Source organism: Lichenostomus cassidix, chromosome Z (genome assembly GCF_008360975.1).
Source record: "Lichenostomus cassidix isolate B80296 chromosome Z, HeHo_3.0, whole genome shotgun sequence".
NCBI lineage: Eukaryota > Metazoa > Chordata > Aves > Passeriformes > Meliphagidae > Lichenostomus > Lichenostomus cassidix.
Window position 1 is genome coordinate 58,802,877 of NC_139511.1, and position 15,022 is coordinate 58,817,898.

General features: G+C 44.1%; 1 protein-coding gene and 1 long non-coding RNA gene across 2 annotated transcripts in view; one reads left to right on the top strand and one right to left on the bottom strand.

The window, feature by feature from the left end:
* Positions 1 to 15,022, bottom strand: part of LOC146425002 (uncharacterized) — a 42,795-nt gene that overhangs the window by 23,123 nt on the left and 4,650 nt on the right. The gene's annotated exons all lie outside the window — the stretch shown is intronic.
* On the top strand, positions 1,360 to 4,644 carry LOC146425003 (uncharacterized). The gene has a single exon (XM_085042932.1). The coding sequence runs from the start codon at positions 1,440 to 1,442 to the stop codon at positions 3,945 to 3,947; it is 2,508 nt and encodes an 835-aa protein (XP_084899058.1). The 5' UTR covers positions 1,360 to 1,439; the 3' UTR covers positions 3,948 to 4,644.

Below are 15,022 nucleotides of genomic sequence, written 5' to 3' on the forward strand. Positions count from 1 at the left end.
TTCAGGAAAGGTACTAAACATGGAATAGTTGCAAAATTTATAACATGTATAATTGCATATTATCAATACCTAACAGTTTCCTGTCACATACTCTGTAAATTTGTTCATCCCACCAGAGGGATTCTAGCTGTCAGGGATTGCATGGTCCATAGTCATGTCCCACTCTGGGGAAGGCCACTGAATTCCCAGTGCATCAGTCATCCACCCATCCTCCCTTACACAAAGTGGCTCAGCTGTAAAACTCCCACCCCGGGGAGGCCACATCCATAGGACATTCACATGAGGGGCAGCTGAGTGGGTGTCATAATCCATCAAAGACTGCCAAAGAGTTCCCCAGACCCATTGCTAAGGCCTTGCAGCAGAGCACTTCACATGATGCACGGTAATGCAACAGATCCAGAGTCTGTTGAAGATCCTGTGTCAAACTTGTCTCCCTCCCCAGGGGAGGTACTTGGGTGTTCCCACCTGGCCCAAGTGTATATCAATCCACTGAACTCAATGTTTTTGAGGGACCCTCACCACCAAGAAGGCCTGATGGGGTAAAAACAACCAATGGGTTGCCATTGGGATCCACGGAGTGGTGATATTTTCTACTTAATCTGTCTCTGTGATGCTCTTTCTCTCCTCCTACTCCTTTCCTTTCCTTTCTCCTTTCCTTTCCTTTCTCCTTTCCCCTCTCCTCTCTCCTTTCCCCTCTCCTTTCCCCTCCCCTCCCCTCCCCTCCCCTCCTCCTCCTCCTCCTCCCCTCCCTCCCCCTCCCTCCCTCCCTCCCCTCTCCTCCTCCTCCTCCCCTCCTCCTCCCTCCCTCCCCCTCCCCCTCCCTCCCTCCTCCTCCCCTCCTCCCCTCCCCGTCTCCGTCTCCGTCTCCGTCTCTCCCTCCCTCATTTACTGTTAAATAAAACCCATACCATTGACTTTGACATGTGGTCTCCTTTGCACCTTAAGTCAGGCAGAGCATTTCTGTTAACTTTAATAACTGGCTCATAAGAAGGGGCTAGAAGCCCACAGTTCCAGTGGGATCAGCTGTTGAAGGGGAGCTGGGTGTGGCTCTTTGTGACACAGGCACCTTGTGTCAAGGCCCTGGGTGATGGGGGACATTGTGATGCCCAGAAGTCCTCGTGACAGAGCAGAGCCCTGCCCTGCTGGGGGTATATAAGGAGTGCAGAGCCCTGTGCTGCCCAGTCCCAGAGCAGAGCCCTGCCCTGCTGGGGGTATATAAGGAGTGCAGAGCCCTGTGCTGCCCAGTCCCAGAGCAGAGCCCTGCCCTGCTGGGGGTATATAAGGAGTGCAGAGCCCTGTGCTGCCCAGTCCCAGAGCAGAGCCCTGCCCTGCTGGGGGTATATAAGGAGTGCAGAGCCCTGTGCTGCCCAGTCCCAGGAGAGCAGCTTGCTCAGGAGCAAGTAGCTCCCAGGATCCCACTCTACTAGAGGACATCTGAGATGGAGGAAGACAAGGCAAACCCCAACTCCCAGCCACCCAGCCCCTCACCCAACTGGTCAGGAGACCAAGCCCTCAGCTGGCACTTGGAGGGGGCAGTGGGTGGCTCAGACCTGCTCCTGTCAGAGACTGAGGAGGAGGGGGTCTTTGTCAACATGGATGAAGAGAGGAAAGACGACATGGATCAAGAGGCTTGCCCGTGCGAAGAAGTCCAAGAGCTTTTCCCATGGTCAGAAGATGTGACAGTCTGGTGCAAGGTAGGTATGAGAGTCCAGTGGCAAGATGGGACACAGGAAGAGCTGTACGAGTGGGAAGAAAGCACGACAGTCCAGGATCTATACCAATGGGATGAAGATGATGACAAACACCAAGAGTTGTCCCAGTGGGAAGATGTGAGAGACCCAGAACTGTCCCAGTGGAAAGGGGAAGGAGAGCAGGGGCTGTCTCTATTGGAAGATGTGCGAGGACATACACACATGTACCAATGGGAAGTGGACAAGAGAGACCCAGAGCTCTCCAAGGTGGGAGTCATCAGCAACAAGAAGCCACCCCAAGGAAAAGACTACAATGTGCAAGAGCTGCCCCAATGGCAAAATGACGTGAGTGACCAAAAGCTGTCCCAACAGGAAGAAAGTATCAGCAGCCAGGGGCTGTCCAAATGGGGAGCAGGCGCCAGTTACAAGAACTGGGACAAACCCTTGCACACAGAGAATGATGAGGATGCCCAGCCTTGTGCCCAGCAGAGGCCGAGCTCTCCCAGCACCATGGACACTGAGGTGTCAGGAGAAGCAGCTTGTGAACTGCCTGGTGCCTCTTCTGCCTTGGGGAATTCCACAGAGGCTGAGCCAGCAGCTATTGCTGCCCTGGCTGGAGCTGCTGAAGAGGTGGAGCTCCCAGAGCCGCTGGTTCCCGAGATGGAAAAGGCACCAGATTCTCATGTCCTTGGTGAGGAGGTGCCGTTGGCAGGGACAGAGAGCCCAGTCCCTGCCCCACACAGCCCCCCAGGAGGCAGCCAGGCTTTGCTGGACTTAGCAAAGGGCATCAGCTATGAGGTGGTGCTCCAGGCTGTGGTTGAGATCCGGGCATCTGGCCAGCAGCCACAGGAACAGAGGGACCTGGAGCAAAGCATGGCTGCAGAACTGGAAGCAGCAGCTCCAGTAGAAAGGGAAGAGGAAGCCTTGGCTGGGGAGCTTGAAATCTTCAAGTGTGACAAAGAGGAAAACTCAGACCTCTCCCAGCAAGAAATGAACAAATACCAAGAAGTGTCCCAAGAGGAAGCATCCACTGGGCAAGAGCTGTCCCCAGGAGAAGTTGGTAGCTACCAGGAATTGTCCCAAGAGGAAGCCTCCACTGGGCAAGAGCTGTCCCCAGGACAAGTTGGTAGCTACCACGAATTGTCACAAGGGGAAGCCTCCAGTGAGCAAGAGCTGTTCCCGGGACAAGTTGGTAGCTACCACGAATTGTCACAATGGGAAGCCTCCAGTGAGCAAGAGCTGTCCCCGGGACAAGTGGGTAGCTCCCAGGAATTGTCTCAAGGGGCAACCTCCAGTGAGCAAGAGCTGTCCCCGGGAGAAGTTGGTAGCTACCAGGAATTGCCCCAAGTGGAAGCCTCCACTGAGCATGAGCTGTCCCCAGGAGAAGTTGGTAGCTACCGGGAATTGTCCCAAGGGGGAAATGCCAGAGAGCAAGAGCTGTTCCCAGGTGGAGCCAGTAGCTATCAGGAATTGTCCCAAGGGGGAACCTTCACTGAGCAAGAGCTGTCCCCAGGTGGAGCCAGTAGTTACCTTAGATTTACTGACTGGGAAGTTGGTAGCTCCCAAAAACTGTTTAACTGGGAAGAAAACAGTGAGCAAGAGCTGTTCCACAAAGTCATTAGCTATCAAGAACTCTCTGATTGGGAAGAATCGACTGGCCAAGAGCTTTCTGAAGAGGAAGATTCCATTGGCCAGGAGGTGTCCAAAGGGAATAGTGACAGACACTCCATGCAGTTCAGCTGGAAGAATGACAAAGAGCAAATGCAGGACAGGTGGGAACATGTGAGTGTCCAGAACACCAGGGTCAAGCCCTTGCCAAAGCAGGAGGAGGATGAGTGGGATCAACTGAGCGTCTTTGAACTGTCTGATGAAGAAGACAGAGAGCAAAGGCTGAGACGCCTTACAGAAGACGGGCTCCCAGTGCCTGTCCCTCGAGAGGCTTGGGTTGAGCCCCAGGAACTTGAGCCATGCCCCCAAGTGCCACTCGGTGCCTGGCCTCCCCATTTGAGAGCCCAAGCCCTCAAAGGACGTGTGTTTTCTGCTGCCTTTGAAGAGCAGCTGCCAGAGGCGGTCACAGAGAGCCCAGTCCCTGGCCTGCACAGTTGCCCCAGATGTTCAGCTGGTCAGCCAGGAGCCCAGGCCCTCAGCTGGCAGCTGGCTCCCCACACAAAACAGCCCTCTGACAGCAGACGGGTGCTGAGGATGCTGTGCAGCCTGGTCTGCTGCCCCTGCCTGGTGCCACCACTGGAGGATTAGTGCCGAGTGCCGGCACTGGGCCAGGCCCCACAGATGGCGGCTGGCCTGCAGCCTGTCCAGTGTCCTGAGGGAGCCACATGGGCTGCCTTTGCCCAGACATGTCCCTGCAGCCTGACAAATCCCTAGTCACTTTGGGTCTTCCCAAGTGCGTGTCCCGAAGACCAAATATTACCGATGTGGCCAGCCCAAAACAGCACCCGTGGGGGAAATTTGGTGCCAGGTGGCTCAGTGGTGAATCACAGAGAATCATCAAGGTGGGAAAAGACTTTCAAAGTCATCCAGTCCCACTGACACCCTGGCACCACCATCATCACCCAGAAACCATGTCCCTAAGTGCCACATCCAGACGACTCTTGAGCACTTCCAGAGATAGTGACTCTACCACCTCCCTGAGCAACTTCTTCCAAGGCCTGACAACTCTGCCAGGGAAAAATTGTTTCTGATATTTAATATGAACCTCCCCTGGTGGATTCCAAGGCCATTTCCTCTCATCCTGAAAGGATTACATGCTGATCCTTTGGGATTTTATCCCTGAGGAATGGGCACAGACAGGAGGTATTGCTGTCAGGACTCCACTGCACATCGCAGGATTGCAACACACACAGCTCATCCAAAATGAATTAAATCTGAGTTTAAGAAGTAGTAATAGTAAAAATATAAAAAAACAAGAAAAACCAAAAGAAACCCGAAACCACAAAAAAAACCCCACTCAAAAAAAAACATCAAAAGAAAAAGAATAAAAATAGGAATAATAATACAAAGAAGATGAAGAAATAGTAGTACTAAACAAGTGTTGCGGTTTAGAGGATGTTACAGCAGACTTTACCTTAGAGCTTCTCTACCCAGCCCGGTTCAGCGCCTCAGTGCTCCAAACCCTCTGTCCCAGGGCTGGACACTGCACTCTCACCGGCCGGGGAGCCATAAGGCTACCTCTGGTTTGTCTGCTTCCACAACTGGCGGTGATAAAGGAGGCGAGGAGGGTCTATGCGTTGTGTCCATGGAAGATGTTTATTCGCATGGTGCAGCAGAGGCCAACGACCTCCCCGAGGCAGAGATGCCTCGAGGGCGAAGGCCTCACATGCTCAGCACATGTGGAGCATAAACACACGTGGAGCATAGACCGCAAGATGGCGGAGGGTCAGGGGTTTTATAGGGAAACAGAGAGGGGCAGGGACAGCACACAGGCCCAGTGACCTCTGGGCACAGGGGAGGTACATGGGCAGAGTTAGGGTACAGGAACCAACGGGAAAACTAGGGGCGTGGCTAGGACTACATGGAGTAGGGAAGGCAGAACAATGGGTGACAAGTACAGTCATTAAGAAAGGGGCGTGGGGAACTTGCAGCTATTATCACAATAAACAAGAATAAGAATAATAATAAGAAGAAGAATAAGAAGATGATGTAGAAGAAGAAAGAGTAGTGGTAAATAATAAGAAAAATAACAAGAAAGAAGAAAAATAAGAAGAATGCTATGATGAAGAAGTCATATTAGTAAATAACAATAAAATCAAAATAAGTCAAGAAATAAGAAGAAGAATAATAATGAATAGCAGTAAATAATAATGATGATAATAATAATAATAATAGTATCAAGTTAAATAGACATCCACACATCTAGAATCACAGAATGTTTGGGTTGGGAAGGGCCTTAAAGATAATCTAGTTCCATTTGATTACCTTCTGCTCTCATTCTCTCTGAGACCTCTTTCCTATTTCTTTCTGTCTCTCTGCGTCACATTTCTTGTTAAATAAAATCCATGTTAAACAGAATCTGTATGTTATCATATGATCTCATTTGCGCTTTCATTCAGCCAGAAGCATCTCTATCTAGTTGGATTGGAACACATTCTCTGCCCTGCCTGTCTTTATAGCAAAGGTGCTCCAGCTCTCTGAGGATCTTCACCACTCTCCTCTGAGCTCATTCTAACACCTCCACATCCTTCTTATGCTGGGCTCCCCAGACACAGATGTAGTGTTCCAGGCGGGCTCTCACAAAAATTGAATGGAGGGCCACAATCACCTCCCTTCACCTGTTGTTCTTTACTCCTTTCCATGCAGCCCAGCATGTGGGTGGCTTTCTGGGCTGGCAGCACAGATTACTGACTCATGTTGAGCTTCTCATCCATCGGCCCCTCCAAGTCCTTCTCCTCAGCCCCTGCCCTGCTCATCTTCCTGTCCCCTGCAAAGCCAGTGCTGAGTGGGCACTCCATCCACTCCCCATGTCATTGGTGAAGCCACCAAAGAGCCTCAGGGCCCAGGACCAGGGTGGCCTTGAGAGACACCCCTTGTCCCCAGCCTTCATCTGGATATGGGGCCACTGACCACAACTCCCTGGCTGCACCCATCTGACCAATTCCTCATGCCCCACATAGCCTACCGACCAAAGACAGGGCTCTGCAGAGTGGGGCTTGGGGTGGTACTGTGTCCAAAGCCTCACAGGGGCTCTGGGCACACCAAGGCCTTCAGAGACTGAAATGTTATGGGTAATGGCTTAAACATTGATATGAAGCAGTTTTTGTCATTATGGCAAAACTGTATAAAGAGGCTGAGACCACTGAAGCCTACCCCTCCTTGACCTGACTGGAACTTTGGACTGTGACTTAAGCTGCCTAATGGAGCTGGAGATATCATAAAGGTGATGCTTCTGGTCAAGTATGTCAGGTCTAGGAACAAGTAAACAAGACTAAGGGAGAAGAATGTATCCACAAGAATGTCAAACCCAGCAGCTGTCCTGAAAATCAGCTCTTGCTGGGTTTGGCCTTGGGGAGGCCATAGTCCACAGGTTCATCTGTTGAGGCCAGGTTTGCATACACTCCCCGCCAACTAAAAAGGGAGGAAGAGAGTTTTGGGGGTGTGACATAACCTCTAGTCAGAGGCAAGATGTGACTGTTCTGGGAGACATCTGTGACAAGCAGATGTCAGTGAATATCCATCCCTATGTCCCACCTACAGACAGTGGCGAGACAGAGACAGAGTGTGTGTATATATATATGTGTGTGTGTGTGTGTGTGTGTGTGTGTATATATATACACACAGAGACAGAGTGTATACATACATGTGTATAAATATATATAGTATCCATTAGTATCACACCCTCCATGAGTGCTAACAGGTTCTGCTAGGATTTTTGTGCTGTTGTGCCCTCTTTCCAGTTTGACATGTTTTTAAGCTTTAAGACTGTGGTGATCTAGGCTGCTTTAGTCTGCATAACAGTGAAATTAAATAAGCTGGTCTTGAAAAGGATATTTAGATGCATCATTTTGCTGGATCATATTTAAAGATTCTTGTTGGGTTAGAATGACTGTGGAAATTCTTATGGTCTGGGAAATATTGTAGCTTTAAAGATTGTTGCTGTATTTTAGCTCCTGGAGAATGGCATACAATGTGTACTTGATAATTTAACACTATTGCCCTCTTACATGCTTATAACTAGAGCTGTGATACTTTCCTCTGCATTTACCACACTGTAGCAAAATCTCTGAAGCACCAGTAGTCTGATTTTAACAACAGAACACTTTGACAAAGGTCAAGACAGAACTGAAGAAGTTCCAAGATGAAAATGTAGAAACAGTGGTAAAACCTTTGAAAGAAATTCTGCATCCCTTCCCAGTCCTTCTTGACAGTGTTGTTCTATCTCATTAGTGATGGTAATACATGGCTCATCTATGTACAGTCCTTTCAAATATTGGCCTTCAAAAGTGGGGACGTTAATTTTCCTTCATAGCTGCCAAAAGCAATGTGCTATAATTTGCCCCATCCACGTGAAAGGACCAAAATAAAAATAAGAAAATACATTGATTGTTGGAAGAGACAGAAGATGAATCGCATTCAGCAACATACAAAGGCAATATCAAGGTGAAAATTGTTCACAGTTTGCATGTATAGCTGAAGTGGTGCTGCACTTTGCACCAAGTATTAAATTTTCTTTACCTGTACTGTGTTAAAGGCAATTGTGACAGGTTGAAACAGGTACAGAAGGTACAAATTATATTGAGACTAGTCGGAAATTACTTGAAGTTAATTCTTGTCATGTTACTTTCAGTTTCACAATCTCTGACATGCCAAGAGATTCTACAAGCCAGGACTATTACATGCCAACAGAATGAAAAATGGACAAGACAGTAGAAGTGATTCACAAACCGCAGCTGCTCATGTACACTATATGCCTTGTCACATGTATGCTGGATAATAAACCCAAGTCTTTTAACTAACAACTCCTACTCACCTTGCTGTAGAGAAAAAGCATCACTAAACTGAGTAATAACTTTTCAGAAAGAAATAAACATCTCCATTCTATCTCTATTTGAATTAAAGGCAAAGATCTAAAGCAAAACCCATAGGCTTTTAAAATACAGGCTCCCACTAACCATTTCATTTTACGTGTGGGTTTGTATATCATCCAGTCTCAGTAATTAAAAGGCTACACCTGGACATGACCAGTTATACATTGGTCTAATGCCAGTGCTGTGTGAAACTGAGAAGGGAGCTTGGGAGGTGCTGTCTAAAAAGAGATATTTTCTTGAGTCCTGGGAAGCTTTCTCAAGATATAGCAACAGAAGCACTGAGGAAAAGAATGATTACCTTGGGGTCACTAGAGGAGGCTGGGTAGTATTTGAACCCCTATTAGGTTTGTTACAGATCACATTTATTTCCCAGGTCTGAGATCTGAGTACTGAGCCCAGAGGAAATTCCATATCATTTTCTACTTTGGAGAGCTTACTTACACAGGGAAAGCTTTATTCCAGATTAGTTGAGTAATCCATAGGCCCTAGTGTAATGGTGGGGTCTTACTTAATATTCTAGAGACTTCTGATTTTAACTTCAAATACCACTTTTCTTAGTTTAGCTAAACACTTGTGAGTCTTTACTTCAACAAACCAGTCACAGAGTCTAGATTTAGTCTCAAAATATAGGACAATTTTACTTTTAAGGAACCACGCTTAGGTCTACACACAATCATGGCGTGTGTCTTGGGGCTACTAGCATCCTGACTCCAGCTGCACAGGGCGGCTGATAATGTCCATGGACAGCAAAATGAAAGGCACCCAACTTCATTAACTTAAGCCCTCATTTCTTTGACAACAGCATGTCTATCTTCATGCACGAGTCTCTGAACGGTTTGCTCTTTGTATTTAATTTTGAGAGAACAATTACATTCTGGTATCAGACATCTGGAGTTCTTTTAAAATCTGGGTTCAGTTTTCTGTTCTTAAATTTATGAATGACTTGAAAAAGACTTTATCAGTAGTGAGTTTCACTTACATGCCATTGTTACATTGGCAACCTTTAGTTAGTAGACGTGTGAGTAGTTTATTTTGGCATGTGCTCCTGAAATAATTGATTCCATTTTCCAACTGCTACTTCCTACCCATACCTTCCCTCCTGAGCTGGCATCAATGTCCATGCAGCTGCATGGTGAACCGATACACTTTCTCTGCAAAGTTTTTTTTGGCTGAAGCTAGATGTCTTTCAGAAGTTACCACATTTGATTGTGAGGCTGGCCACACTAATCAGAACTGCTTACAGAATTAAAAATGCTACATGTGTATCTACTATGGCAACAAATGCTTTTGTTAGTCTTTTAATACAAGGCTGGTAATCATTAGCATCAGGTTAATTGAAGTGTATCTGCACATCACAAAAAAAAAGGGGTAATCACTAGCTGGTATCTACAATACTTTAAGGGTATTCTGAATTTCGACATGACTTGTAAATGCAAATTCTTCAAAAGAGACATTAAATGTCCACTTGCAGAAAGCACATAAAGATGTGTGAAACTCAGGCCCACAGATACCATACCACATATATTAAGCACACATGGTATGTTTCAAATTTTAATCTGTTTTTACTTCTTGCTGTTTAGATGCATAAGCTTCAGAGGAAGTGACAAGATTATTTTTAAGATTAGCTGTAAATTCTGGCCAGCCAGAAAAAAATGAAATTCTAAAAGGAGAGGAGAGGAGAGGAGAGGAGAGGAGAGGAGAGGAGAGGAGAGGAGAGGAGAGGAGAGGAGAGGAGAGGAGAGGAAAAAGAAAAAGTATCAGAACATCATAATTCTATTTAATATTATTTATACTAGCAGATGTTTGCTTTAGCTGGCAATTTGACAAATGTTGCCATAACTGCAGTTCACTGTAGTATCTTTACCAGTCATACCACTACTTGATATCCATGGTAGAGATATCTGGTAAATCATCTGAGTTAATCCATGGAAAACATGTTAGTGCTTCTGCTCAAGAAAGGATTACTCTTTTAATAAGCAGATTGTTGAGTCTGGGGTTTTTTTCCCATTAATTTTAATCATTATTTCAAATATGTCACTGGAAAATTAGGAGCCTTTGAGGAAACCTTAGGCCTCGTATCACAGAACCTTCATGTTGTTAGCACATATGGATTCAGTTTGGGAAATGATCCATCTGAACCAATTTACTCTTATTTGTGTATTGAAGTGCCAAGGAAGAGGAGCTCTTTAGTATACAGAAAGGTCCACGTTCTCATAGCAAGAGGGAGCTGTCAAGGAAGACAGCACACATGATTCCTGTCATTACTTCTAAATTTTTTCCAGAGTTGCCACTTCCCAGTACAAGGATTCCTGTGAATTCAAAGCCTGCATGCATCTGGACTTCTGTCTACATCACTGCTTTCTCCTGTGCTGCACTGGTGTCATTATTTGTGTGTTCCTTTTAGCACCTGGGTCTCCACCTACTAAACATAAGACAGTTCAACTACTGGAAGTTTCTTTTTCAGAATTATAAGCCGTGTGCCAGGCAGGTCCTGCTTGATTAACCTCTACAGCCTTTCTCTCACCCAGAAGTGAGTCACCTTGTCAGAGAAGGAGATTGGGTTAGGCATCCAATGTCTAGATGTGGTGTCTGGGGACATGGTTCAGTGGTGAAAATGTCGCTACTAGGTTAATGGTCAGACTTGATGGTTTGAGAGGTCTCTTCCAACCTTAATGATACTATGATACTATGCAAAAGAGACCATTACTCAGACACAAGTTATAAATGCATGCCACCACTTAGAAATTGATGGGGCTATTTCACTTCGGCTGTCTAAAAGTTATATGTGTATTCAAGTCCCAGATGATCCTCCTACAGTCAGTGAAACTGTACAGTTGCCTCTAAGACAGCAGATCTTACCCAGGGTAAGTGTCAAATTTAGATTCGTATAAAAGACCTGAACCACTATCTGAAGATGTCTTTACCTCTTCATCAACTATAAAAGAAACCTAGGCAACAAATTAAGGCTCATTAAATTGGATAGCTAAAAGTAGGTCACACTATTCCCACCCTTTCTGACAGATCCCTGCTCAGAACTTTCTAACAGGAATCACTGCTACTCTAGCCAGAATTGCTACAGCTTCAGTTCATAGTCCTTTGTTTTTCATCTTTTTCTTAGCTCTTGTAGTTCCTGTGATGACTTTGAAAGTTTCTCTGAGTTGCCTGTACCACTTAGATGCAAGAGGCTGTGACTCACATGCATCAAAAATCCTAGCACACAGAGTGTTATCAGCATTACAATTCCCCTCAGGTATGAACACTCCTATAGTGCTTAGACTACTGACCCTCTCAGGGTTTTACTCAGCAACAAAGCTACATTTTCTACCTTATTCTTGTTGGCTCAGTGTGCATGCTGAAGTCTCAGGTTCTCTTCTATGCATCATTAGATTCGTCATCTTCTCTAAGGTCAGATTTTTTTCTCCTGTATTGTCAGCTACATTGAGGTAAATTGAGGTCTGACCTATGCTAAAAGCAGTTATCCAGAATCAGAAATCTGCTGGTGTTTTCAAGGCATCAGGCTTTTCAGATGATGAATATATATTCAGCTAATCCAGATTTCTAGATAGCTGATCAAATACTTTATGGATCAAGCAGAACCTTTTCTATTGTAACACTTGAAACACTTAATTTTTTCTTTTAATTTTTTTTATTTTTATTTTTGGAAAAAATAGGCTACTAGATCAACATTTTACATTAAGATTTTCAGTAGATTCATATTTTCTCAATTTTTTATTATCTGTTCTAATGCTCAGGTTACTTCTCAGGCTACAAAACACACTTCTGTTCACGTATCTGTGCTTCAATAGGGACTGAGGATACTGAACATCCTTTCTGATTTTTCCAGCCCTGTGGGCTTTCTGCAGAGAAAAGATTTTCCTAGGCTTTCCCCACTCTACTTAGAGGACTCTGCTCTACCATGATAACTCTAATATATAAGAAATGGTATTTTGTTTCTCTGTCACTGGGGAAGTATATTCTCCAAGACCAAGGTCAGCCCCAAAACCCCAGTTTCTCCAGTTCATGCCAACAGTCAATGGAGAAACAGGCTTGGCCAGGGGAAAGCAAGAGAAGTTAATTTCTTCAAAATCATTCCTTGGAAAAGCCTGTGGGTTTCCTTTACTTAGAGTCTAGGAAGATTAGTCTCACTAAGCTAAAACTTTTTGTAAATATACTCTGAAGCATTTTGGAAGTCCCTGACAAGATTTTCTTTTCTTCAAAAAGCTGTCAAATTGGTTTCAAAGAAACATAACCTTTACATCTCTTCATGTTGTGTGCACTCACCTTTGTCAAATAACCCTGCAGTCTGCTTGGGTAACTCTAGCCTGAGCAGGTAACAGACTGATACCTCCTCCTTACAGCACACAGTCTGCTGGTCCCTGAGGAAGGCCTTGAGCCTTTGCAGTTTCGATTGCCTGACAGATTAGGAGATGGGAGAGGAAATGAGATTGTTCTTGGACTGTATATTGGTCAATGTTCTTAATATTCAGCAGGGAAAGGAAGTGGACAAACTCAGTCTTGGATCCTCAGGCTAACAAAGAGTACAGTATCAATTACTCTTTGCTATTTTTTTTAAAGATTGCATAACTTTTATTATATATATATATATAAATAAAATATTAAGAATAACCTGATTTTATGCTTGCCTACAAATGGAATGGGTGTTGACTGCATATTGTTGTGGGTTCAATAAGAATGAAGCTAAAACCTTGGGATTTTTTTTGTTTCCAAAGCGAATAATAAAGTTTACCAGTTTTAATGAATGTTCCCTCAGATTCTATTATGTAGCCAAGTTAAAAATAATTTTGATTTTATTTCTTTTGAAAACTTAACACTGCCACATGTCTATGTGATTAAAGTATATTTCAAGATTTCTGTTGCATGTAGAGCTTTGGGAAAATGAAAATATTGCTGCCCTAAGAATTGAAACAAACCCCCAAAATTGGAGAACTGTAACATTTAACAGCTTAATCTTTACTCTAGCTCTGTAAAGACAGAATGACCATCGATAAACATGTTCATTTCAGAAACAGATTGCACACTGTCTGAGAATAAGATATCAGCTGGTGCCCTCATGTGGATATGTGTGCCATTATATATAATAGCAAATGGAACTTCTAGTCAAAACAAAGCCATAGAAGCTTTAGCATCTCATACTTGCACACAGAATTTGGACAGATTATTTGAGGGTCTTTCATTATTCACTTGCAGCACAGGCAGTGCCATTTTACTTAGTTGTAAGCAGAATTTGCTACCTGGATGACAGGATATAGCATAGCTCTTAATGTAAATTTTAAGTACAAAACTGAACTCACTCTTATCTGCAGAACCACAATCTCTCTCCCTCAAAAAACCCCTATGGATTCATACTAAAATGTAAAAGTTATCAAGTAATGGCTTTCAGAACTAATCACAACAACGATTTTCCAAGGTTTGGAAAAATTTCAACAGAATATAATCTTTTTTAAGAAACGCCTTTCTTATTTACAAAGAAAGCATTCCAGTTGTCAGTGGTCACAGAGAGGAGTTGAATATGCACAGGGCATATGGGCTAGTGGAAATAATTCCTTTCTGATCAGCTTCAGTGGAAGACATTATCAGTCAAGATCTAGCTGTGGTTTTCTGGAAGTGTGCAAAACAGGTGAGTGAAAAGCATAGAGCCCCTTCAATAAGAGCACTAATTTTTTATACGTACTATGTGATGATGAACATCTGTAGACAGTCAGCAGGGATTCTGTGGATCACAAGTAGGCAGGTACGAGAGCAGGAATGAGGTGAGCTGCAGCTCACCCCCTGCTAGGGTCAGAGCAGGTACACTTCTACTGTTTCCTGTACAGCTGTTCCTTTGGAGTGCTTACAAAAGTGTATGCATTTTTAACCATATTACTTGAAAATGTTAAACTCGATGTGTAGAATTAATCAAGTTGGGCAGTGTTCTACAGAACCAGCTATATACTATTTCACATATTAATGTAAGGAAAAGATTGAAGGCAAACCTTCTAGAACACTTTAATCAATATCAAAAGATCACCATGTCATATAACCAGAATCTAAATCTAAGATAGACTGCCGTTTGTAGAATATCCTGTCGCAATTGTGCGGTGTGTGCCCCCAGTGGCAGCTAAAGACACTGACTTGCAATAAAGGTACCAAGCAGAAATCCAAAGTGAAATAATCATAAGTAAAAACTTCAGCAAAACTTCCACTTTCAAGCTGAGTAAAGCAGCTACAGTGATTACAAAGAGCTGAAAGGCAAGGTAACTGCAATCTGTAATTTGACATTACAAGTTCTGAACAGGTAGGTAAAGAGGTTCACTTCATTTTCATCTATCACCCATAGATCTGAGTAGTTCCTGTGGAAATCCATTGGCTTCAGTAAATTGATATAATAAAATGCTTCTTACTTTGTGCGGTGTTTCAAATTCTTACACATTTTGATAATTAGGGTGCCAACAATTTATTCTGGAAACATAAACCAATAATGTATTATTTATCTGCCAGCCTTTGAGGACTCCCTGTTCTAGGTGCTGTTCAAAAGGACAGAAAGCATACAAACTCCCTGAAAAACTACACATGAGAGATATTCAATCTTTCTAAGCATTATTTCAGATATCTGACTTGTTGATTTGATAGCATTCAAAATTTCTTGCCCTACAACCAGTTTGTTACATAAATTCAAGACCTTTGCAGGAAGTAGTGCTTTTTGAAAATACAAAAATACAATCTTTTTTTTTTTTTCCCAAGACAGCTAACGTATTTGGTATTTTAAACATGTAGATAATCCACATCAAATAT